This window comes from Heterocephalus glaber, unplaced genomic scaffold (assembly GCF_053883595.1).
Source record: "Heterocephalus glaber isolate CG9 unplaced genomic scaffold, H.glaber_assembly_v1.0 deba00001523, whole genome shotgun sequence".
Lineage (NCBI taxonomy): Eukaryota > Metazoa > Chordata > Mammalia > Rodentia > Bathyergidae > Heterocephalus > Heterocephalus glaber.
This window is the reverse complement of record NW_028258327.1, coordinates 7710633-7735907: the sequence shown is the minus strand read 5'-3', so window position 1 is coordinate 7735907 and position 25275 is coordinate 7710633. Positions and strand designations below refer to the sequence as shown.

At 36.0% G+C, this 25275-nt stretch overlaps 1 protein-coding gene across 17 annotated transcripts; it reads right to left on the bottom strand.

The window, feature by feature from the left end:
• On the bottom strand, positions 1-25275 carry Pnisr (PNN interacting serine and arginine rich protein). Of its 17 annotated transcripts, none has more exons than XM_004862484.3 (13): positions 25194-25275; positions 16273-16352; positions 13869-13986; positions 12018-12206; positions 10351-10574; positions 8643-8814; positions 7416-7606; positions 6012-6149; positions 4351-4450; positions 3579-3632; positions 2416-2586; positions 585-1668; positions 1-345 (listed from the first exon to the last, which is right to left on the bottom strand). In XM_004862484.3, exons 3-13 carry the CDS (start codon positions 13954-13956, stop codon positions 315-317), a joined length of 2442 nt encoding a protein of 813 aa, XP_004862541.1. In that variant the 5' UTR covers positions 13957-13986; positions 16273-16352; positions 25194-25275; the 3' UTR covers positions 1-314. The 17 variants fall into 17 exon arrangements, with proteins under 17 accessions (XP_004862541.1, XP_087044063.1, XP_021098340.1 ...); XM_087187937.1 differs by having other exon boundaries at positions 13869-13982; XM_021242681.2 differs by having other exon boundaries at positions 13869-13961.

Below are 25275 nucleotides of genomic sequence, written 5' to 3'. Positions count from 1 at the left end.
TTTAACAAAAATGAACTAAAGAGCTTTATTGACATCACAGTACATTCAAGAATAAGTTTAAGAACATTACAGCTGAAAGAGAATGGCATGTTTATAGTCTTATTATGCACTATTTTTTGAAAAAAATGTAATACAAAGAAATCCTATTAAGTAACTTGGAGCAGCATTTGGAAAAAGTACACCTATTTACAGATTAAAAAAAAAAAAGATTCTGGTTTCACCTACACAGCCACAATGTGCCTCTATAATGAGACAAGCCCTTAAAACTCATGGAATTTTTTTAAAACATCATGGCATTCTTGCCACATCATTCCTCAGCGCTTACGACGGGGAGGGGTTGTTGATCTGCAAGAAAAGGGAAAAGACAAAATTTAAAAATAAAAATGTATTTTAAACTAATAATCTGCAATTTTAAATAAATACTATTATATAGGATTTCTAACATTATTTAAAACTATGATCATTTATCAAGTACCAAACTGACTTTATTAAAGAGAGAGAGAAAGGACACTTTCAACTTTGAATAAATTCAGTCAAATTGTTTTTTTAAAAAATCAGACAAAATACTTTAAAAAGTATACTACCTTGATCGGGACTTAGACTTGTGTTTGCGGCTTGCCTTCTTACCAGACCTTTGAGATTTCTCCATGGATCGCGATCGACTATGTTTAGGCTTCTTAGCCTTCTTTTCTTTGCTACTTCCTGGAGATTCAGAACTGCTCCTTCCACTAGAATCAGAGCCTGAATGCTTTTTACTATCTTTGGTAGTACTTTTCTTACTATCTTGTCTAGAATCATGTCTTATAATTTTAACAGATATAGAACCACTCCTTGAGAATGTTCTTTCACTTTCTCTTTTCCTCTTTAATCTATCATCTTGACTACTAAACTTAAAATCTTTTTCTTCCCTTTTTTGTTTCTCTTTTCTTTTATCCTGTTCACGCTCCCTTTCTTTGTCTTTCTTTTTCCTATCTTTATCTATACTTCGACTCCTCTCCTTTTTCCTCTCTTGTTCTTTAGCCTCACCTTTATGCTTATGACTGCTCCCACTAAGATTTCCACGTTGATCCTCAATTTTACGCCTATCTCGACTCCTACTGCGACTGGAACGATTGGTTCGTCTATCCCTTGAGCGACTTCTACTTCTACGTCTCTCTCGGGAAGGACTCCGATTTCGTCGTCTTTCTCTTTCAATGCTATTTCTATTAGATCTCCTCCTGTCTCTAATCTTCACCCTAGCCCTACTGCTCTCTATTTTAATTCTGCGAGAGTAGCTTCTACTTCTACTACGTCTTGCTTTAATTGTTGGAGATCTACTCCTACTATGTCTCTTTTTTCTTTTAGGAGAAGAAGACCGAGAAGAAGTATGACTACTACCTGAGCTAGAACTGTAAGAAGAACTGGAGATAGTACTGCTAGTACTACTAGTTCTGCTATTGCTACTGGAACTACTGCTAGAACTTCCTGATCTACTCCTTCCTTGTTTCTCTTTTTCTTTATGGTCTTTTTTTGGTTCTAAAATGGATGCCGTTTCATTTGGAGTTCTTTTCTTTTCATTAACCACATCACCATCTGCTTCTCTTGCTTCTAGAAGTGATAAACTATTTTGCTCTTTGTGGATAAATTCATTCATCTCTTTTGTAACCCTTTCTGACTGTTGCTTTTCTTCTGAAACAGAAAAAGACAAAAAAAAATTGAATGTAAAATTAAAATCTCCTATACTACTAAATTTCAAGCTACTAGACTGTAACAATTAGGGTACAGAATTAGGGTACAAATCAAACAATTCAAGATTTTCTAATGGCCACATTAGTCAGGCAAAAAGAAACAGGTATAATTAATTTCAGTATGTCAAAAATATTATGTTAAAATGCAATCAATTCAAAAAATACTGATATTCTTTTTTTCACATACCATGTTCAAAGTCTAGTGTGTATTTTATACCTACAGCACATTTCAATGAGGGCTAGCAACATTTCAAGTACTCAGCAGCTTCATGGAGTTAGCTGCAATTCTGAACAGTAAAACAGGAGTATCAAAATGCAGAGATGCATAGATAGGAAGTTTCCCTTTTATTCAATTATAACAATGTAAAGGTAAAATTGAATCTTTAGCTGTTAATTCTTAATTACATTTGCAGCTGCCCAAAAAGATTTTTCAAAAATAGAAATACTATTCTTTCATTTCTCATACTATTAAATACTGTACCCATGTGAAGTATTTTAAATAAAAAACTTGTAGCCTTTATCCTTTAATATTCTAGCTACTTTTCAATTGTTTTACAAATGTATTTCCTCCATTTCAAAAGTCATTTTTCACTTCAACAATCCTAATAAGAAATCAAAATAACCTATTAGATAGCTGGGTTTATAGCCTCCAGAATGAATGGCTCCTAAAACAATCTAAAAGAAATACCTTCCATCTGTTTATCATGTAGTAGCTGCTGTTCTTTTTCTTTTCTCCAAAAAGCTTCCTGTTTTTGCCGGATTCGGTGCCGTAATTCTTCATCATCAGTGTCAGATGACTCAGAGCCTCTGTCACTCCGCTCATCTTCACTGTCTCCTGATCCATAACCACCCAGTCCACCTGTGAGCATAAAGCTCAGTCTATTACATGAAAATATTGTACAATCTATTAAAAACTTTTTAAGGTCTGAGAAGAAACCTCATTTCTTTTTTCATTGCCTTTTCCCGAAAGAATGTATGTTCGGGGTGAGGAGAAGTATACTTTCAAATGCTTACAGAATTCAAAGAACCCTCAGACAATGGTTACCTACTACATTATTATTTCTGGAATATTTCATGTATTTCTCACCATTAAGTAATCTTGATAATGGCTCACTGGTACAGAATTGTTATTATACTGAAACTACTCCCCACCCCGAAGTGATCTAAGTGGTAATCATAATAAAACCACATGGGCATTTTTCATTCTACCCACAATCTTGTTCCTCACAAAAATTAATATGAAATGAAGATGTGGAAAAGGCAAATTCAAGCTTTAGAAACTTGATAATATATCATGCAAATACCAAATTATGAATACATCACTACTGTTATACTGGATAAGATAAACCCTCTCCTCTGTTAAAATTTGACTTGCTACAACACAATTCATATGAAAGTCATTAAAACCATTAGTGGGTAAGTAAATTCCCACAGCATGTATGCAGTAATTCTAGTGAGGGTGGATACTGTCATGGCTGAATTATAACCTATCAAGTACAAACTACTGCTTCTTAGCGTTCTGTCTAAGATCAAGTACAAATCATATATATATATATATATATCCATATATATGAAATTTTATAGATATAAAATATACATATTGGAGCACCTGATGAAGAAATCCTCCATTCAACTTGCCCCAATAACCTATGAATTAGCCATCACATTTATAATAGTCCCACTGTGAATGCTTTAGTTAAAAAATGTAAACCTTGCAGACACTGATATACCCTGAGACCTAGGTTTTATAAACTGAGTAGGAATACTGCAATTTCAAAACAGAGCATGTAGAAAGACAAGGTAAGTGTGACTTTCCCTTTAGGCCCTCTCAGAAGTAAGGAGAACACTTACCGAGTCCAGTGAGGGAAGCCAGTGCACTGGACTGTGCCAGCTGTTTTGCAGGAGCTTTGTATCACATCAACAACAGGAACAACATGTTAACACAAATAGCCACGATTTCATAGTCATGAGAGTCTACGGGGCATTGTTAAATCTACCACTATTGCTGCTTTTTGGGGGAGAGAAGAAACATTAAAAACATAACATTCATTTTAAACCAGTATCATGTCTGGCTTTGAAATCATAATTATGATGTGAGCTGAAATTGTTTATGAGGAAAAATGTTGACTAGTATATCTGTATTTCTGCTTCTGAGATATGGCATATAATTTTTGTTTCAATGTTTTTAAAGTGTTTCTAAAATCATGCGGGAGGGCTGGAAATTACTTGCTTCTGTAAGAATTTTGACTCTGAAAACCCTGAAGATTCATAATTCAAAATTCATTGTCAAATAAACCGTATTAGAAGTCAGAAACCAATACCAATACCATGGCATGTATTAAAAAAAAATTAGGAGAAATAAATTAAACATCAGGAATTTTCTACAATACACTCTACAAGACAATACCATGATTGCTAATCTGTACTCTCAGGTAGTTCAGATAAAAGTATCTGTGTTGTTTTAATATAGTGTCTACAAATCTAATCTTTCCCAAAAAGTTAAACATGCAAGAAGAGAATGTTTAATACTGATAGTAATTCAGAGGACAACAAAAAAGTCCAAAATAGTCATTGAAACCAAAATTCCCCCAGAAAAGCAAAACCAAGAACACCCACAATATACCTTTTGTTGCTTTCCGATGTGTGTCTTTGGCTATATAATAAATTTCTTCATCTGTGACATCCAGAAGAATTTCAGTCAGAAGCATTTTTGTCAGCAACATCTAAGGAGGAAGACTTTGTGTACTGTTTCTAATTTAACTACTAATTTAGTTACTAATATGGTTTGATGCAAAGCCATCTTCTAAAACATTCTGAAATCAGAATCAGCCAATCAAAGGAAGAGTATCTTAAAAATTATTCTAAAACATCAAAACTTAAAAAAAATTCACAATCAGGGCTCAAAGGAAAAAAAATTAGTCTGTCCATGCAGACACTAAATTTTTATTTTAGAACAAAATGTAAAAAATTTATTTAATAAAGAAATTCTATAGGTGTAAGTAGCTTGTCACTTAATATGTGTAAGCAATACTAGTTTAAGTCACTTTTGAAAGGTTAAAAAGGAGTGAAAAAAACAAGAAAAGGACAAAGATAATCCATTCTTCCAGATGAAGTCCTTTTATTCTTGACTACTATAATAAACTTGTGAGCAATAACAGCATCCTTAAAAGTAGAAGTTAATATAAAATGGAGAATATACTAGATTTGAAATAAGAGCTGGATTCCTCTGGCTTGGCTACCAACAATTGTTTGAAATGCAGACTCCTAGGCCTTTAGTTTCTCTGTGCCAACTGCTCATCTATTAAAATGAGGTACACAGAATTAGTATCTAAAGATCGCTACTCTTTCAATCTGGAAAACATACATTACATTCCTAATTTCATGAAGTGAAAATATAATTTATAGATAATAAAGGCTTTAAGAATACTTACAATGAAAAAATATTTTGTGTTCAATGCTAGTGCTTCCTAAACTTACAGTGTTATAGTGATACCTGAGTTCTCTCCATGATTTGGGTTGTAAACCCAACTGGACAAGAACCAAATCAAATTTCCCTATAAGGACAACACTGAACCTAACCACTGAATTTGATTCAGTTCTTGCCCAACATCAACTAGATTTGTGGAAAGAATCAAGTTCGTGACCAAGGTACCAGGTTCAATGTTGACCTTATGGGGAAATCTGATTCAGTTCTCATCCAATTTAGTTTGCGACCAGAACCACGGAGAGAATCAAGTTCATGAACCAAGGTACCACTGTATTTTTCTTTAAGTTCTTTTAATCTTTCTCAGTATTTCCACTTTAAAATAAAAATTTTAAAAACAGATCAATAAGTTCTCTTGGGCCTCATACAGTAAAACTTTAATTCCATCACTGCTGTTAAGAAATGGGCTTAATAATTACTCATAGGCTGTGACTTCGTATTAAATATTAAGTAGATTTTTCTGGGGGAGGATGTTGCTGGGGACACTATCTGAATTTTATATAGACATACTTTGCCTAACAAATCTACATGTGAATAAATATAATTGTTTCAGATTTCTCAGTTTAAATATTTCAGATAATCAATCAATAGTTTAAAAAATTACAACCACCAGGTGTAATGGCACATGCCTGTAATCCTAGCACTCAGGAGGCTGAGGCAGGAGGATCATTCTGAGTTGGAAGCCAGCCTGGGATACATAGTGGGTTCAACCCCAGCTTGAACTACATAGGGAGACCCTGTCTCAAACAAACAAACAAACTAACTAAATTACTGCCTACAACAGAAACTTCACATCCTACCATTTGATACTCCTTCTCTTCTTCAGTCATCTCTGGTTCACTCTGCTCTTCCTGAGGAACTGGAGATGGACTTCTGGTGACTTTTCCACTGCTTGCAGCCTCAATGTTTTCAGGATCTTCATCTTCTTCATCACTATCCTATAAAAATAGGACAGCTCAAATTTATGCTTGGAATATAAAATCCCTACTGAATTATCAAAATTTTAAAAGCTCAAATTAAAGTTGACAAAACAAAAACATAGTAAGTGAAACTGCTGTCAAAATTACATTTTGTCCTGGTCTTTCATTTTTTGGTGCTGGGGATTGAACCCAGGGACTCATGGATATTAAACACATGCTCTATCAATAAGCTATACTTCTAGCCCCTCTAAATTAATTTATTTATTACAGATTTCATTTGATAATTTTAAAGTGTAACCTGGGAAGAAATGTAATATTACAAAAGGACTTAAGAAAAATCAATTATTTACTTTCCTCTTCTCCTTTGTCAATTTTGACCTATTTTGTAAATAACTAGAAAAACATCAAACCCAGAGAGATTTAATTAACAGCCATTATACATGATGGTCCTGAAATGAGTGGCTTGTAGAATTTTAGAAAAACGGACCAGACACATTATTCAATGTAACTTTTACAGCTATAAATAAGCTACTTACCTAAAACCATGTGACATAATATGAAAAATCTCTGGTCAGTTCCAAGACCTCAGACTGCCCTGGAACTTAGTTCTTTTTAGTTACATAATGGACAGATAAAAAATAAGATCTACCTCAGACTGAGCAAATACCTCTGTCTTTGTATAGTTTTAGGGTTCAATATGGATATATCCTAAAAATAGGACCCTTCATTAGTCAAACATGTGTCCCCTAGTCACTGAGAAATCCTAAGAAAATGGCCTTGAGAGAAAGATCCACTTCCTTCCTATGCTGCATTCTTACCTGTGATGTGGCTACTGCACCAGCTGGAAGGAAGCCCATTATTGATGAACAGATAAACTCCTAAACTACTCATGCCACCTAACTGATGAATGAAGAGTTAAAACACTTAAAACACTTACTTTATTGCTCATGGCAAAAATTATTACATTCTCAGGTGTTAAGTATACATTCAAATACTCAAAAAAGTCATCTTTATTTCTCTATTATCATTTAATATAATTTTGCTTTATATAATCCACCAAGAGGGAGTCAGTTGCAACACAGAAAATATGAATTTGTCTATAAAGGTAACACCTATCCAAAATCTCACAGAAGGGGATCTCCACCCTCAACACACACACACAAAAACTTAAGTCCCAATACACTTACTACAAGTTAACTCAGGAATATTAATATTTTTCTGTCGGCTAAAATGTCTATTTCAATAAACTTCACACAGAGTTTCATAACAGAAGACTCTACTTACAAATTTACTTCTCTGAGGTAAACGAGGGCCATCACCTCCTTCAGCATCTTCTGTGGCCTTCTTTTCTTTTTTGGACAATTGTGAACGTTGTTGTTCCATCCTTTCTTTCTCTAATTTCTTTTGCTTTTCACGTTCCATTTTTTCAAGACCTTCACGAATCCAAGCTGGAAGAGTCCTGCGTTTTACTGCATCTGTTTCATACAAGAAAAAAAATCAGTTCCTTATTCCTGATTCTCTCCAAATTTTTTGAGTAAAAACAAAAACAGACAATATTTATTAAACATTGTGCTTTTTAAAAAATGATCCCTTCTGACAAAAGCAGGGAATATGTGCTAATGCTTAATCTGCCAGGACACAATAAAACAACATTCAACTGTCACATTATTTAATCTTTACAAAAGTCTTCAAAAATCACTACTGTTATTGGAAATCTTTTGCAGGTGAGGAAATGGACACTCAAACAGGTAAAGCTATGTGCCCAAGATTAAAAAGCCAACAGAGAGTGATGTGAGCCAATTCAAAGCCAAATTCTTATTAAAAAAAAACAAACAAAAAACTACTTATAATAAAAACAGAACAAAGTCAAACAAAGCACAACTCTGTTTTCACACTATATTCATTCAGTAGATTTTTTAAAAAGCGGTAAGTCAGAATATTCCTAAAATGTAAAAAGGAAAAACTTCATGTAGAAAGGAAAGACTGGGCATGGTGGCATACACTGGTAATGCCAGCCCCTGAAAGGCTAAGGCAGAACTGGAGGCCAACCTAGGGCACACAGTGAGTTCAAGGCCAGCCTGAAATATACAGAAAGAACTTGTCTCATCAAAACAAACAAGCAAACTCCCAAATAGCAGCAACAACAAACATCTACCAAAAAACAAAATTAAAAAAGACTTAAATTTTTTAGTCCACCAGATGATTAGGAACTTTCTAGACAAAGTAGCACATATATGTAACTTGCTACTGGCAGAAAGCTAAGCTTTCTTATTAAAATTTTCTGGCCAAATACTTATGAAAAGGAAATAATCAAAGGAAAACTAATCTAGCAACAGTGTCAAAGAGTAACTGAAAGCAGGAGAGATGCAGACAAAAAACATTTAGGCTTTAAAATGGAGAAGTATTGACTTCTAATGTATCACAGGCATTAGAACAATTTTTAAGAAAATAAAACATCCTTTTTATAGTGATAAATCATGCCAACACGGTTCACCAAACTTAAATAGCTACCAATTTGAGGAGGCTCCTGCTTCACAGGAAGGGCAATAGGTGACCGCTGTCGATCCCGGAATGACGATGGCCTTTCTCTTCGATTCTGGGGAGGCGCTGGAGGTCCTGGAGGTCCTGGTTGCCAATAAGGAGGATGAAATCCACCTTGCGGTGGACCAAAAGCAGCCCCATGCTGAAAGAGTATTGCATTTTATTTTTCTTCAATTTGATACAATATACTCTCTGGGACACACGTGTGTTATGAACTGGGACAGTAGAAATCCATGCGTGCAGGAAATCCAAGAATTCCATGGTTCTAATATGCACGTGTATTTCTGTGGCCCCAAGAACCTAGGCTTGCTTAAGGCAGATTTTTTGCTTGTGTGAAGTGCAAAGAGCCTTCTAAAAGCCAGCTAATACACTATTTTCAAGAAATAAGGAAAAGACTACATGCATGTGTATAAATACATGTATACACATATACACATCTGTATGTGTGTATATATTATATATGAATAAACTCTTTCATTGTGAATCTATAAACTATCCCTACTACCACCAAAACATCAGATAAATATTTTTTCTTTAAGAATTTTTTATTTTTGGTTCTTTGAGACACAGTCTCAGTTCTGTAGTTCAGGCTCGCCATGAACTCCTGGTGATCCTCCTGCCTCAGTTTCCCAAGTGCTGGGATTACAGACATGTGCCACCATGCCCAGCTAAGAATTTTTTGTTGTTGATTGCAACTTCCTATCTCTAGTGAACTCAAATTGTTTTTATATTTTTGCATGATATATTAATATACAAAGAAAGTTATAGAAATATTATAAAAATTTTGCTATTTTCAGAGGCTTTTTTCAGGCCAGTTGCCCAAGGAAAACTAGGGCAAGTAGAAGTACCCTATCATTTCTTTTATTTCTTCATAAATGAAATAAAAACTGTTATATATATTCCAAGTGTGAGTACATAAGTATGTGAATATGTATTAAACTAAAGGATTACTATCTCAAGATGAATATATTATCAAATCTCCCTGAGAATTAGTGAAATAATACATGGGACATTTCAAAATGTTTAATTTTGATAGTTCAATTTATAAAACAACAATTGCATTCAGGTATTTCAAAATGACACTTAATTCTGTAATTTTAGGGTAGATCCTTATAGAGTGGATTAAAAGCCCCACATTTTACCACTATTCTCCATAGAGTTCTATGTCCCTAGGAATGGACTGGATGTTACAAAGGAAATCATGTACAATTCCATTAACATGCCATGTCAGAATGGAAAAAATAACAATAGAAGAAGTCATAATTCTACAGGAGGAATTGTAGTTAGAAAGATGACCCATGTTCATGTGTTTTTTTCATGTCTTAACCCTAATCTATTATTGATGATGTATTCAACTAATGTGTTTTCTAAACTTTACTTAACATTTAATCTATTGTTTTGAAATTAGAAAATACAGCATCATATAGCTTTTGCACTTACACACTTTTCATTCTATCCAGAAATTTTCCTAATGAACCTTTTATACCATTTTCCTAGTCACATAAAAAACTGATGATTTCAATGCTCAAAAATTGTTAAATTGTTCTGCAAGCCTGTATGTGGTTATCTGTACAACTCTGAAAAGTAAAACACACATCTTAGGTATTCTTGATGAGACACTTCCAAAGAATGGATTACGTGCACATCTACGGTATTAAAGTAACAAAATATCTTTCACCTGATAGTCAAACTGGTTCACTGGCCCCACTGCAAAATTATCGGGTGGTCCACCAAAGTTGTGATTGTTCTGGTTAAATATATGCCTGTTGTCAGGGGCAAATTCCCCACTGTCCTGACTGTTGCTGTCTTCAGAAGGAGGAACAATGTCCACTGGGCCTGGTGTTGGTGGTATCCATGGCTGATCTGGAGGGGGGTGTGGGGGTTGCTGATGCATTCCCCATTCTATTTAGGATTCAGGCATAAAAACATTCAACAGGGGGTTATAATAAAATCAACACAAACTTCAAGATCTCAAGTAAGTTGTATTTTTCAGAAAAGAATTATGTTAAAAAACAACTTATGACTTCTTGATCAAATTCCTTATATATCTTTTTGTTTGTTTTGTTTTGTTTTGTTTTTGGTACCGGGGATCAAACTAGGGTCCTTGCGCTTATGCAGGAGGCGGTGAAACCACTGAGCTAAATCCCCGGCCCCTTATATATCTTAAAAAATAAGCAATTAACTAAAGTATCTTACAAATAATTCAAAGGCGTTAATACCACTGTAATTTACACCCTAAATAAACAAAAAAAAATAATGCCCAACATTATTTTTAATGAATATAACAAAATCCAAAACAACTTTTTTGTTGTATTTTTCTATTTTTGCTCAATAATAACACCACAAAAACAATACCTCAAAACTTTATATAAATCCCTTATTCCATGAACACATTTATCCTCACAACATCCCTGTGAGGTAGGGAAAAACCAAGTATTAATTTTGCTGATTTTAGGAGAAGAAACTAAGGCACACAAAGGTTTAATAACTTGTCAGGATCACAAACAGTAGAGGGGGGATGGGTTTGGGGGTGGGATGTCAGGGTAAGTCACATATAAACTTGAATTTTGGGAACTAAAATATCTTCAAACTTTGGGAAATTTGGCTTTCAAGAAAGAACTACCTCACAGTATCCAAGACTGGAATATTTGTCATTCTTTTAAAGTGATGTTTGGGAGTTCCTTCCTGTATTTTCCATTCTTACAGTAATATTAAAAAAAAATACTAATAGGAAAAGGGAGCATGACTTCACCAACAGCATACCCAAATGTGAAATTCCTTCATAATTCCAAGTGCTTATTAAAAATAGTAACAAAAGTCATAGAAAACTAAATTAGCACGAAGGAATCTCAATCATACTGTGATATAAAAAAACAAAAACAGACAAAAACTTATGGAAGATCTTCACTATCTCAAAAAAAGGGTAGAAAAAGGTGGGTAGATAATAAGAGCAGAGTATATCTGACAGACTTGTCACATAGGGACACAATTTTCCTTTAACTAGAGGCTACACATATTTTACTCTGCCAGTGCTGCTTCTGAAAAGGCCAGAGGTTGCAAGAGAGAAAAACAACACTTTCTTCCCTAAATGCCAAGTGAAGTTTCCAGTGTTCCCAGCCCCTGTCAGCCTAGGAATGAAGAACCAAGAAAAGAAACTGAGTGCCACAATGCTAGCAAACAGCACAGAGTAAGTTAACAACAAAATGTCACGGTCAGATCGAGACTGCCTACTCTTTACTGAACATTAAATTTCAAGAAGTCATAAAACAAGCAAATTAAATAACTCACTATTAATCATTTTATTTTAAAAACCACCCTAAAATTTAGAAAACATAAACAACAAACCTGGTTGCCACATTCTGTTAAAGTTTGAATCTCCTTGAAAATTCCCATGATTGTTAGGCCCAGATTCCATTGTAGACATATCTTGTCCATTTGGCATCATCCCTGGTGGTTGTTCTACTATGCTTTGCTGTCCTGAAGCCTCTCTCTGGGCAATCCAAGCTTGAGCCAATGCAGCCCAGTCAATCTGGCCTAATGTAAATTAACAAAGAATGTAGCATTCAGAATGTAGGAGCTCAAAGAATAGTACTTCTGGGTAAAACAAGCATGTTAGTTATTTTTTAGTTATCCCTGAAAGGATGTTTAGAAAATAATCCATATTTTTTTCTTTCTCTACTTTCCTTTCCCCTACACCCCCCCACTTTCCCTTCCCCTTTGAACCTTTTCTTCCTATTTCACAAGAACCAAGATATATCATGTACAGGTACAAATTCCCAATGATGAATGTGATCATAACATATACCTAACATGTACCAATAAAGGGGGGGGAATATAATCCAAATTCAGGCAACAATGTAACCCATTTCTAATATTAACTCATAGATAATTTATTCCCTACATCTTAGTTTACTGAATTTTTAAAGTCACCTCCCTTTTTAAATCACCATAAAAATAATTAAACTCAATCATATTCTTTCCAGGACTACCTTTGAGCTTACAGAACTTGAACTGGTGTAGCCCTATCTCTGTTCCTCATCATGGCTGCCCTTCTTTGAGGCTCCTTTTTCCAACCAAAACATGTTTCCTTAACAACTTTTCCGCCATTCTTTTCTCAAAAGTCACTGTCCCACTGTTTTGAAGGTCTTCCATTTTTCCTCTCCAGACATCTCTAACATTTTAAGATCTAAGTCATTAATTGTTGGGCCAGGGACTTAGCTCAGTGGTTCCGGCGCCTGCCTCGCAAGCACAAGGTCCTGAGTTCAATCCCTGATACCAAAAGTCAGTAATTGTTTAATTAATTTTAAATAATTTAATTTTTTTAAATTAACTGTTTAAATAGAGTAAAATACATTTTATTCACATCTCAGTTTAAGAAAGATTAAACAGACATTCTCATACTTTCATGAAATATAAAAGCTGGCATAACACAGATGGGAGTTAAACCTGACAATGTGTATAGAAATGTTCCCAATCTGCAACTGTGACCTAGCAAACCTAGCTCGTGTTAAGAAAACAATTGACAAATGAATAATGATATGTATACAAAGAGTAAAAATCAAATATCCAAAAGCGGGTTTGTTAAAGTGTAGTAAAGACTTGCTATGTAACTACTTTTAAAAAGAAATGACATTAGATTACTCAGTAAAAACAGAGCAGTGTAAGTGATCATACTGTCTGTGAGTTAAATGCTAATACAATAAATGAGAGCTCCCTATAATCTTTCCTTCTACCTTTGTCCATATTTGAAATACTGCACAGTAAAAAGAAATCTTAAAAGTGATGTAGTACAGTACACAGGTTTAAACTAACTGTAAGACTCAGAATTAACAACAGAGGTATTGGGCGGGGGGATTTAGCTCAGTGGTGCCGCTGCCTGCCTCCTAAGCCCAAGGTCCGGAGTTTAATCCCTGGTACCAAAAAAAAAAACCCCAAAATTGAAGTATGCTCCACTTAACAAATTTTATACTTTCTCTAAGTTTTAAAAATGTAAAATCTTCATAAAGCTTTCTGTCCTTTGAGGAAGTCTTCCAAATAAACTTCTTCTTATACAAGCTATGTATGGCAAGGCTATTTAAGGAAAAGATTACACTCAGACGATACAGTGACTTGATGTACCAACCCTAATTCCATCATCTATCTCCTACCCATCTCAAATCCCCACTGCCCACCCTCTTCCAAATTCAGTTTCCTTACTTGGATCCTGCTGGTGCTGGAATGACTGCATCCATTGTTGTTGGTTCAAGGGCCACTGCTGCCAAGGCTGTCCTCCTTGATCCCACATCTTTTCTTTAAAAATATATTGATTTTCTATCTTTAATAAATTAAACAGTTTAAAAATTACAGTGCATTTTTTTTAATTTTTCAAACTCACCTATCAGAAATTATTATATGATGATATATTAATGTGATGAGAGCTCTAAAATTCTGGCCAATAGGTTACCAAAAGCAACTACAATTTTTAGCTTGGCAAGTAAGAGAAAATTTTACATTAATGCTGATGTTGTAGATTTTTTCCTTTAAAGACAAATGGCTTCTCCAAACTTCCTCAGGCCTAGCATATAAACTGCCACCCCCACCTCTCCTTAAACCCAGTAAATGGTCAGTATATGCAGATGCTGGCACCAAGAGGTCAAAGTCCAGTTTCATTTCCACTGGAAAGGGTGGAAGGGGTCTGGGTCTAGGATGGTATGAAACAAGCCTTAATACTGTATATCTACTGTCTCCCTGTATTCCCTCCCCGTACTGTTCCTAAAACACCTGTACTTGGTGAGATGGTGATTTGTGTGATGAGGCCCCTCCATCCCCTCAGAGCTACTTTTGAACAAATCCTCTTTCCTTTGTACCAAATAAATTTCCTTGGGTCAGCCGCAAGCAAATAAATTTGATTGTACGTACTAAGTGGCCAATAACAATGCCAGAGTTTGGTGGCAACTATAGTTCAAATCAATTTAGCTATAAATCTAAAAATCTAATTATTTTGAAGATCCATTAAAAAAAGTGATTTATTCTCTCCCAACCATGACTCCTTTAAAAAAACAACTAAACTGCTCTAGCTGACGAAGAAAAGTTCTTCCCTGGGAGTACAGTGGTACTTTGGTGCATGAACACTTTGGTTCACAAACAAGTGTTTGGCAAAATTGTGTTTTTGTTTGCAAACTCTCCATTGGGTAAGGAACACAACCATGGCCATCTTTCCCAGAATTATGAAATGAATTCAGTTCATGACTCAAGAGTACCATTGTAATTACAGCTAATAAATGCAAAAGGTAAAACCAACTTAGAAAACAGCCATATTGACAAACCTAGCAATTGATTTAGAAAACCTTAGAAGAAAAGTTGATAATTAGAAATTCAAAGGTTTCCAAAATATATCTTGTGATTATGTGATATCTGTAAGATTCATTATTATGTTCCCAGTACCACTATGAATATTCTCACCAAAAATGTTTTGCTGAATCCAACTGAGCTTCCAATGTAAAACAATGAGGGTAAAGGAACATGGTAAGTAACCTTAGAAGAAATAACCAGACAAAGCCAGAAAGGGAGACAGTCTTCAAGAGCTAGTTTCCTTAACATGTTAAATAGCATGAAAAAGAAGGGGAGGAAGGTACTAGTCTACTTCTCTGTAAACAAGTCTGAAAACTTTTTTAAAAGAAAAGTTTAAAATTCCCCCAAGTCTAATACCTTCATACTTACACAACACTGATATATAACCCTGTTGATGAGCCAATGACACACATGGTACGTTTCTTCTTTTTCAGCAGGACTGGGGACTGAATTCAGTGCCTTCACACTGAGCTACATCCCCAGCCCTTTAAAATTTTGAGAAAGGGTATCATTAAATCACTAACTTGCCCAGATTTGGCTCAACTTTCAATTCTCCTGCCTGTTTAGCTCTTCTTTATTTCTGTATCCCAAGGCTTAACATACAGCATTCAATAAATGTTTATTAATGCTAGATTGGCCCTTTCCTCTATCCTAAAAAACAAGACAAAAAGCAAGCCTTAGTATTACAAATTCACAAAAAGTGAGAAAGCCAGATAAAGAAGAAAGTAAAGACATGAACTCTAATGGACCGCTGGCTATTGGTATTCAGATATTTAAGTTTGCAACTCAGTCTTTGAAGCATTCTTTGAATATCAGACAGTGCCAGATCTGGATTTCTCTACTGAAGAACACTGAATTAGGGGAAGTTGTGTTTCTTTGTTACCCTAATTTACTTATAAGTCAAATGTACTTATCTTTTCATTGCACTAAGATAGTCTATTACAAGAGCTTCACTAGAATATGGCAAAACAGACACAATATTGCCCCATAAGTGTGGTCAATAGCTGGAACTGGGTATCAGTTCCAAGCTAAATATGCTTCTTTTACTAATCATTCTTCAGTGTTTCTTCTTCCCTTCTCCTATTTCCCAACTACAACTTTTAAAAACCTCTAAAACTAAAAGAGTCCCTGAAAAATAGCTTCAATTATAATTTTAGTATATGTGCTGCCGAAGCGAGCACACTTCAATTATAATTTTAATTAACACCGATAGGGAAATAAATGAATGAACAGAAAACATCAAGAAATACCAACTGCTGTTTTCACTGACCTCAGAGGCTCACCTTCTGTTTAAAATTTAGGTTGATTCACACTACAGCTTGAAAGCATAACAGCAAGAAGAGTTATGCCCTAAAGGAGAGAAAAAAAAGTGTTTGGTCATAGATTATAAAGATGAGAATAAATTTTAAAAACGCAACATGAAAATGTGATCATCTCCAGATAAACATGTAAGTTTACTTTCTATCAACTTTATTATGGGTAATTATTTTACCACTATAAAGGTTAAGGGAAAGAGATATAGCAGAAATGAAATGGCAAATATTTTTAGCATTGTTTTTTAAATTTTCAAAATACTTATTTGGAAAATTCATTCAAATACAAAACAGTGCCACACAATTTAGAAAGTGAGAAAAAAGGAACATACATTTGAAAAGATTGCACTTGCCTACTATTAATTGAAATGGTATAAATAAGGTAGTAATATACATTAAGTCAGATTTTTCCAAGGAATTCTGTTTAGAAATCAGCATTAGGAGGCCAGGAGCGGTGATGCACACCTATAATCCCAGCACCTGGGAGGTTGAGGCAGGATAATTGCAGGTTGAGGCCAGCCTAGGCTACACAGTGAGTTCATGGCCAGTCTGAACTACATAGTGAGACCCCTGTCTGAGAAAAACCAAAAAGAAAAAAAAAAAAATTAACATTAGGAGACAATTTTCTTTCCTTTAGATCAAGTTTCTTAAAGCTGACAGACCTGATACATTTTATCTCTCTGTATCTTCCATAAGGTACAGAGTAACATCTACATCACAGGCACTAAATAAATAACTGAGTGGTCACTAGCTCCTTCTGTTTTACTTTTAAAGGTAAAAGAAAACGAAGCTGTTGACCTAGACTTAGGAGAACGGATGAGCTGGTCTAAACACAGCTTTGCCATGTTTTCCAAACTTTTCACAGCTTATCAACAATTCAGTGCATGGATTTTTCTCTTTAAGCTCTATACAGTGCCAACTGGAGTTGCAAACAGTGAAACTATTTTAAACAATGAAATAATGTGTACTGGGAGTCATGTGATGTAACTGGGTGACCCGGAGGGGGTTTTCCACGTTTCCAGGCCTCTGGAACTCAAAATGTTGTGGGGATCAGGAGAGCTCCATGAGGGGAGGGGGAAGGAGCACAAGGGGGGATAGGATGGGGGTGGGCCAGGGGATGGGCCGCAGCGTGCTGACCCATTGGGCTTCCAAAGGCCAGGAGAAGGCTGGGGATTTAGTTCAGTGGTGCTGCCACCTGCCTTGGAAGCACAAGGTCCCGAGTTCAATCCCTAGTACCAAAAAAAAAAAAAAAAAAAACCCAAAAAACAAAAACCCAAAGGCCAAGAGAGGAGCTGGAAAAAAGTGAATAAAACCCTCAAATTGTGTCTCACACACACACACACACACACACAGAGTGTACTAACTGTATCATCATTTCCAATACATAAGTTTATGTTTTCAGAAACCATTAGTTTCTTTTTCTAACTCATTTCATTGTTGTCATGGACAGCTTTTTCAGTTCTCCTTTTAAATTCTCTGGTATTCATTTGTCACCTTGACTTCAGAGCAAAAGCTCTGGTTCCTACCTAACTCCTTTACTAGCTGCGTAAACATGGCCAAATTACTCTCCAATCCTTAAGTTACTACCTGTAAAAATAGTGTCCACCTCAGAGTTACTGTGAGAAACACAAAAACTCAGCACAAGCAGCTCCAATTACCAGTGGTTAATATATTACCAGCGCTTACTCAATACCTTTTCTAGTAGCACTGAGTTTACAACTACGAGGAAGTTTAAAGAGGAAGGGAATGGGCATGTAGCTCAGTGGTATAAAGCCTAAGAGGCCCTGCTTCTATCCCCAGCACCATCACCCAAAACAGGTGGATAAAGCCAACCCAGTTCTTCTCCAGAACTTGCCCAGATTTCATTTTAGTATTGGAAGGATTCCTTAGTTTAAATTTGTCCTCCTGTCCCTACTTCTCATACATCACAGGTTTAAGCTTTTACTGTCTATTATTTTTAAAAGTCAGGCTTGGTGGTACATGCCTATCATGGCAGATACTAGGGAGGCTGAGGAAGAGGGAGCAAGTGCAAGTTCAATACCAGCTTGGGCAATTTAATGACTCTTCATGTATTCCTATGCACAGCAGTTTTATTTGCATATCTTCAAGAGTGTTACCAATAAAATTAATTTTTAAAAGTTTGATTTGTATTACTTAGAGCCATTTTCTATATATTTAAATAAACACTTATTAACTATAGCTATTTTCTAAACCTTTTCTTTCCCAAGAAACAAAAGTTCCATAAACTTTCCCAAGTTTATGGAAGCTACTATTCAAGTATAGTGTTTGGTACATGTGAGAAAAATATAGAAAAAGATGTGAAATTATAAGAAGCAGAGAATTTAAAAAACAGCAAAGAACATGACAGTAAAAGTCAAAGAAGACATTAGGAGGTATTAAAATGTTTTAAGTAAGTCTGGAGTTAAGAAACTTGATATGTGGCCTGGGGATTTAGCTCAGTGGTGCTGCTGCCTGTGTAGCAAGCGCAAGGTCCTGAGTTCGATCCCCGGTAACAACAACAACAAAAAGAAACAAACAAACAAACTTGATGTGGCTACTAAGTATGACCACTGGCTGAGGGTGTAGATGGAACATCAAAGGGTTAGTCTTTCAGAAGACAATTTAGCATTACCTTATCAAAAGTGTAAATGCACATCCCTCTGGCCCAGAAGTTCCACTTCAGACTTAACTGCTCAAAGCATAGCTCAAAAATCTGAGCAAATATCTGAACAGTAAATATGTGCTTTTAGTGAAATTTAATTAAAGGTAGAAAGTTAAATAAATTAGAGGGAACCATATATAATGGACTTTCAGCCACTGAAACAAGGCAGATGTTTATGTATTGACATGTATTGATATACAAACTGAATTACTAGGTGAAAAAAATTACATGAAGCAGCATTAAAAATAATGCCACTTGAGGCTTTTTCACAACACAATTAAATAAAATACAGAAAATTCCTAAGTTACGGAAACAAAAACCTTACTCTGAGCTCTGAAAAGCAAAACCAGGGATCTGAGAATCTTGATTTTTAAATTTTATATCCTTCTGTACTTTTTGCATAATTTTATCATGTGTGTATTCTTACAAATATACAGATTTTAAATGAGAGAGAATTAAAGGAAACTGACGAGCACAATCTATAATGACTGCTGTAAGCAGTAAAAAATACGTAAGTCATCTAAATGTGAGACACTGAGCAAGTTATCGGATGTTTCATTTTCTTGTATGATTTAAATTCCTACAATCTACCCTAAAAAAGGTACCTCTAGTCATGAAAATTATATTTAGTGTTATGCTAACATTTGCAGAAAAAGAACAAATTTTGGTTAAAGAGTTGGTATGAAACTAGAATTATTCCTATACTTAATATAAGCTTTTATATGTTTCAACCCAGCCCAGCATTCAATGATACTTTCACTAATCATTTTCTAGGAACAAGATTATAAACGATCAATGGCAAACGTTTAGAAATTCCTTTCTTACTTATTTTTATCATAAAATTTTCACTACTAGCAAAGTTAACTAATGCAAAATTTGGAAAACAGAAAGATTACGAAGGCACACCAGAGGCAGGTGGTTCCTCTCTATCTGTAAAGACTAGTTCCAGGATCCCTATAGGTACCAAAGTCTGAGAACTCTCAAGTTCATTACATAAACTGCCTTAGTATTTGCATATAACCAACCCTCAAATAACCTCCAATACCAAATACACTGTAAATGTTACATAAACGGTTGTTACACTTATATTGTTTAAATAGGGACAGGAGGAAAACGGTGTGGTGGCACACGCCTGTAATCTCAGTGTTTGGAAGGCTGAGGCAAAAGGCCTGCCTGAGTTCCAGGCCAGCCTGGGCTGCATAGTGAGTTCAAGGCCAGGCTAAAATACATAGCAAGACTGTGTCCTAAAAAACCAAAATAAATGAATGAATCAATAACGACAGGAGAAAAAAGCCCGTATAAGTTTAGTACAGATGCAATTATTTTCCCCCATATTTTCCATCCACAGTTGGCTGAATGCATGGATGTGGAACTCACTGATAGAAAAGGTGGATTTTATTTTTAAATTCACTGCAGGATTTTTTGTTGTTGTCCTGAGAATTGAACCCAAAACTTTCAAATGCTAGTAGGCAAGCCCCCTACCGGAGCTACACCTCCAGCCCCACTATGGCTCAATGAATAACATAATCTTGTACCACTGAAAATGACATTTACACTTTGGTTTAATAATGATTTGGAAAATATTGGTAACAAAGACAGGCACTCAACTATACTTTCACATTGTTTAAAAATTTCCAAAGTAAGTTATTGATGAAACAGTTCAAACAATATATTCCCAATTTTAGAGTAAATATATTAAATTTTCATGTTTTGTCTTGGCTCAGATAAGAATCTTCTTGAGGGCAGAAGAAATACAATTACTTGAATTCTCCACAGTGCTTTGCTCATATTAAGAGATTAAATATTTCAAGTGAATACATTAATACTGAACCACAAAAATAACATTCTAGGGAGCTAGGGATTTAGCTTAGTGGCACCGCACATGCCTCGAAAGTGCAAGGTCCTGAGTTCGATTCCGGGTACTGCAAAAAACAAATTCTAGGGCCAGGGATGTAGCTCAGTGGTGTAGCACCTGCCTGGCAAGCGGGAGGCCATGCTCTGATTTTCAGTACAAAAAAAAGAAAAGAAAACAACATTCTAGTACTGCTACTGTCACTTTACAACATCAAAAATTTAAAGTGTCACAGGCTCAACTTTTCAAGTTTGGAGAAAGGTTTTTACTGTGAGCCAGGCTGTAAGGTTTTCCTGAGAGTACATATTTCCCTTCATGAGCTCAAGCTGAGATTTCCTTGGGAAACAACTAGGATCCGGAAAGAATAGAAAGATCAAAAACCAAGGTTTGCATCAGATCATCAAAACTATCACAATGCTAGGGGCTGGGGATTTAGCTCAGTGGTTTCACCGCATGCCCCGCAAGTGCAAGGACCCGAGTTCAATACCCAGTACCCCCCCCCAAAAAAACCTATCACACTGCTCAAAAAATATTAAACTTATGATTATCACCAGTGTTATAAACTGATTTGTGTTGATAGACTAACCCCTGATACCTGTGAATGTATACTTATTAGGAAATAAGTCTCTGGAGATGTATTCAAATTTAGATGCGTTCATACAGTTCTTAATTATGTGAGATCTAATCAAATGACTGGTGTTCTTTTAAGAAAAAAGACAAATGGGCCGGGGATTTAGCTCAGTGGTTTCAGCGCCTGCTGCGCAAGCCAAAGACCCAAGTTCGATCCCTGGTACAAAAAAAAAAAAACAAAAAAAAAAAAATGAAAAAAGACAAATGTCTACAGTGGTAGAGATTGGAGTGGGGTATACAAACGTCACTGATGGATATAAACCACAAAAAGTTAGGAAGAGAGAAGGAAGGATTCCTCCTCTATAACCACAGAGCATGATCCTGCCAAAACCTTGTTTTCAGATGTTAGCTTTCAGAATTGTAAAATAAATCTCTACTGTTTTAAGCCATCCAGCTTATGGTAATTCATTATGGTAACCCTAGGAAACTAATATCAGAAATGGTCATTTATCTGATCCTTATTTCAAATGAATTAAAACTACCATTGCTTTGAGTTTCCTAAAATGACTTGTTAAATGACCATCATTAATATTTGCAAAAGTCATTAAAACTGTGTAACAAAAAGATAGATAAAGAATTAGTGTGATTCTTGCCAGGAGTGGTGGTGCATGCCAGTAATCCCAGCACTTTGGGAGGGTAAGGCAGGAGGATCACAAATTCAAGCCCAATCTAGGCAACTTAGTGACTTAGCAAGACTCTGTCTCAAAATAAAAAATAACAAAAGGGCTGGGGATTTGACTCTGCATGAAGACCCTGGGTTCAATTCCCAGTACAGGGAGTGCGCAGGAGGGGGAAGACCAAAAAGTGATCCTTTAAGCATCAAATGCAAAATCAAAGAGAGACAGAAATACATTTATCCTTTAAGCATATGGTGAAATGGTCCTCACAGCAAATACAAAATTGAAATTCACAAAATATAACAATCTGCTTCACCCCTACCATTTCAGTCTTATACACATGACTGACCTCAAAATGGAAAAGAATTCATTTGCTCAACTCAGGTTAAGTAGAAATGTTGCTAATGAAAGCTAATCTTGTAATTTGGAGACTGGTAAATTTTTTTTTAATCCCTTGACTTCACATGCTTTTAGTATATATGAAATATTCTTCAGCTTGTTGCTCAAAAGAGATACGTATTCAAAAAGTACTGGAGAATTGGATAGTTTGGTTATAAATACCCCTCCCTGTGAAAATAGTAAAACTAAAAAAGTCAAAGAGAAAGCCTAAAGCAACACCCTACTAGTAATAAGCACATCTAAGCACCTAGAACTTGGTTCTATTATTATTCTGTAATAAAAGGACTGGGAACTCCTTAGAGAAATGGCTGATTCCAGGACTGGGGGAAGAAATATAAAATGATGAGCCTGGACCATATTAGTGCCATTAAAAAAAAAAAAATAGATGGGGGCATATAAAAGGCAAACCGATTTCCAAATAAATAATGGAAATACTCCAGTAAGAAAGGACTCTACAATATACTTGATCAATACTGCTTAAAGGGGCCGGGGATTTAACTCAGTGGTTTCATCACCTGCTTCGCAAGTGCAAGGACCTGAGTTTGATCCCCCGTACCAAAAAAAAAAAAAAAAAAATACTGCTTAAAAAAGTCAAGGTAAGCCCAGCACTTTGAGAGGCTGAAGCAGGAGGACTGCAAGTGTTTAAGTCCAGCCTGGGCAATTTAGTGGGACCCTGTTTCCAAACAAAACAGAATTTTTTTAAAAAAGAAAAAGGTGGTGATGTTGCTTGGTACAAAGGCCCTAGGTTCAATCCCCAGTACTGAAAGAAAAACAAAGTCAAGGTCACAGCATGTACATTTGTTAGGGCTGCCATAACAAAGTAACAGACTAGGTGAAGCAAGGGAAATTTATTTAACCATAGTTCTAGAGCCAAGATAAGGCCCTAGATCAAAGCTTCAGTAGGGTTAGTTTCATCTAAGGCCTCTCTCTTCTCCTTGGCTTATAGATGGCATTATCTGTATCCTAATTCATTCTGGTTCTCTCACTCATATCTGGCCCCCAAGGTTCTCGGGGTCCAGGCTACATTCCCAAACACTACCACTACTTGGGGTGGGGTGGGGTGTAAAAATGTTTATTAGTACATGTTTGCAGTACATAATGATTACATTCATCGTGGGGTGTTTGGTACATGTACATAACAAATCCTAATTCTTTTGATGTCTCTTTCCCCTCTCTCTCCCCCCTCCCTTATCTCTTGGGATCTTGCTAAAATTGCTTAAACTGAGTTCAAACTTTTCATCTTCCAACTTCAGCCTCCCGGATTGCTGGAATGAGAGGTGTGCACCACCATGCCTGCTCCTAATCTCTTCTTATAAAGACACCAATCAAAAAAATAAATAAATAAATAAAGACACCAATCATAGTGGATGAGTCCATTCTAATGACCTCACTTTAACTCTTTAAAGACCCTCTCCCATTTGGTCAAATTCTGAGGTAATGAGTTTAGGACTTCCACATATCAATTCTGGGAGGTCTCAAGTCCGTAACAGTCATCAAAACCAAAGAAAGCCTAAGAAACAACTCAAAAAAAGCCTAAAGTACATAACAAATACAATGTGGAATGTGGTATTCCACATAGGATCCCGGCACAGAAAAGGAATTTTAGGTATAAACTAAGGAAACAAGAATAAACTATGGACTTCAGTTAATAATTTATCAATTTTGGTCCATTAATTGTAGTAAAAATATAATAATGCACGCTAGTAAGCAAAGAGGTAGGAGGAGGTCGATTATGGTTATGTACCATCTGCTCAATTTTTGTGTGAAGCAAAACCTATTCTAAAATATAAACTATTAACAAAAAATTTTACAACTATAGAACTTCTCAAGAACTGATTTACTGTTAGTCTCCCAAAAGCCCCCTTGACCTTTTGTAAGACTAGGGCCGGGAATTTAGCTAAGTGGTTCCGCCGCCTGCCCAGCAAACGCGCAAGGACCTGAGTTCGATCCCCAGTACCAAAAAATAATAATAAGACTAGGCCACAAGTAAAATCTTTAGTGCATTTTTGGTTTTTGCGTTGGTATACTAAAATGAGAAATTCCACGCTTATTTTATCTGGAGTCAGGGGAAGAAAAAATACTAATGAGGTACTGAGATCTTAAATGTGAATGTTAATTTAACAATTTTACCACCCACGATCAAAATCTGTCTAGTGCTCAATCGGTTTAGATGACAATACTATCTACCACTGGACCAAACAACTAAAATTATGGATGCTGTCCGTCACCTCTGTGAAGCTTAACGCATAATGTCTACCACCGAATAAGAACACAAGAAAGACCCTAAGGAACCTACTTGTAGTTAACAGGACTCAGCCGCCCTTGGCTGCGCCTGCGCAGTCGGAACCACACAAGAGTCTTAAGCTCTGGGTCCCGGCACCAGCCTGCTGCGTTGCGCTGGCTGCACCCTCCTCCCTACAAGAGTTTCTTCTGCGCACGCGCAATATTTAACGGCCGGCCAGCAGCCCAACAATTAGTCCCATCTCATCCGGGAGGAAACTCTTTCTTAAAAGTCTTGAACACTCTCCTTAATAAGAACACTTCCTTTTCACCAAGAGCACTGCTGATTCACGGGCGGATGCCGCTGCTTTAAGGGTATAAGGTTCCAGCGCTCGCACCAAGCAACGTACGCAGCCTGTCAGTCACAATACTTCGCCACAAGATCAAGAAGATTGTAGTTCGGAAAGTCCCCACGTGCACTTTTTCTTCACCACTTACCTACCCTCGTTCAAGGAACGCTGCTGTCGCCACCGTTCTTGCAATACTCTCCAAGCCTTTCGATGCTTCTACTTCTACGAAC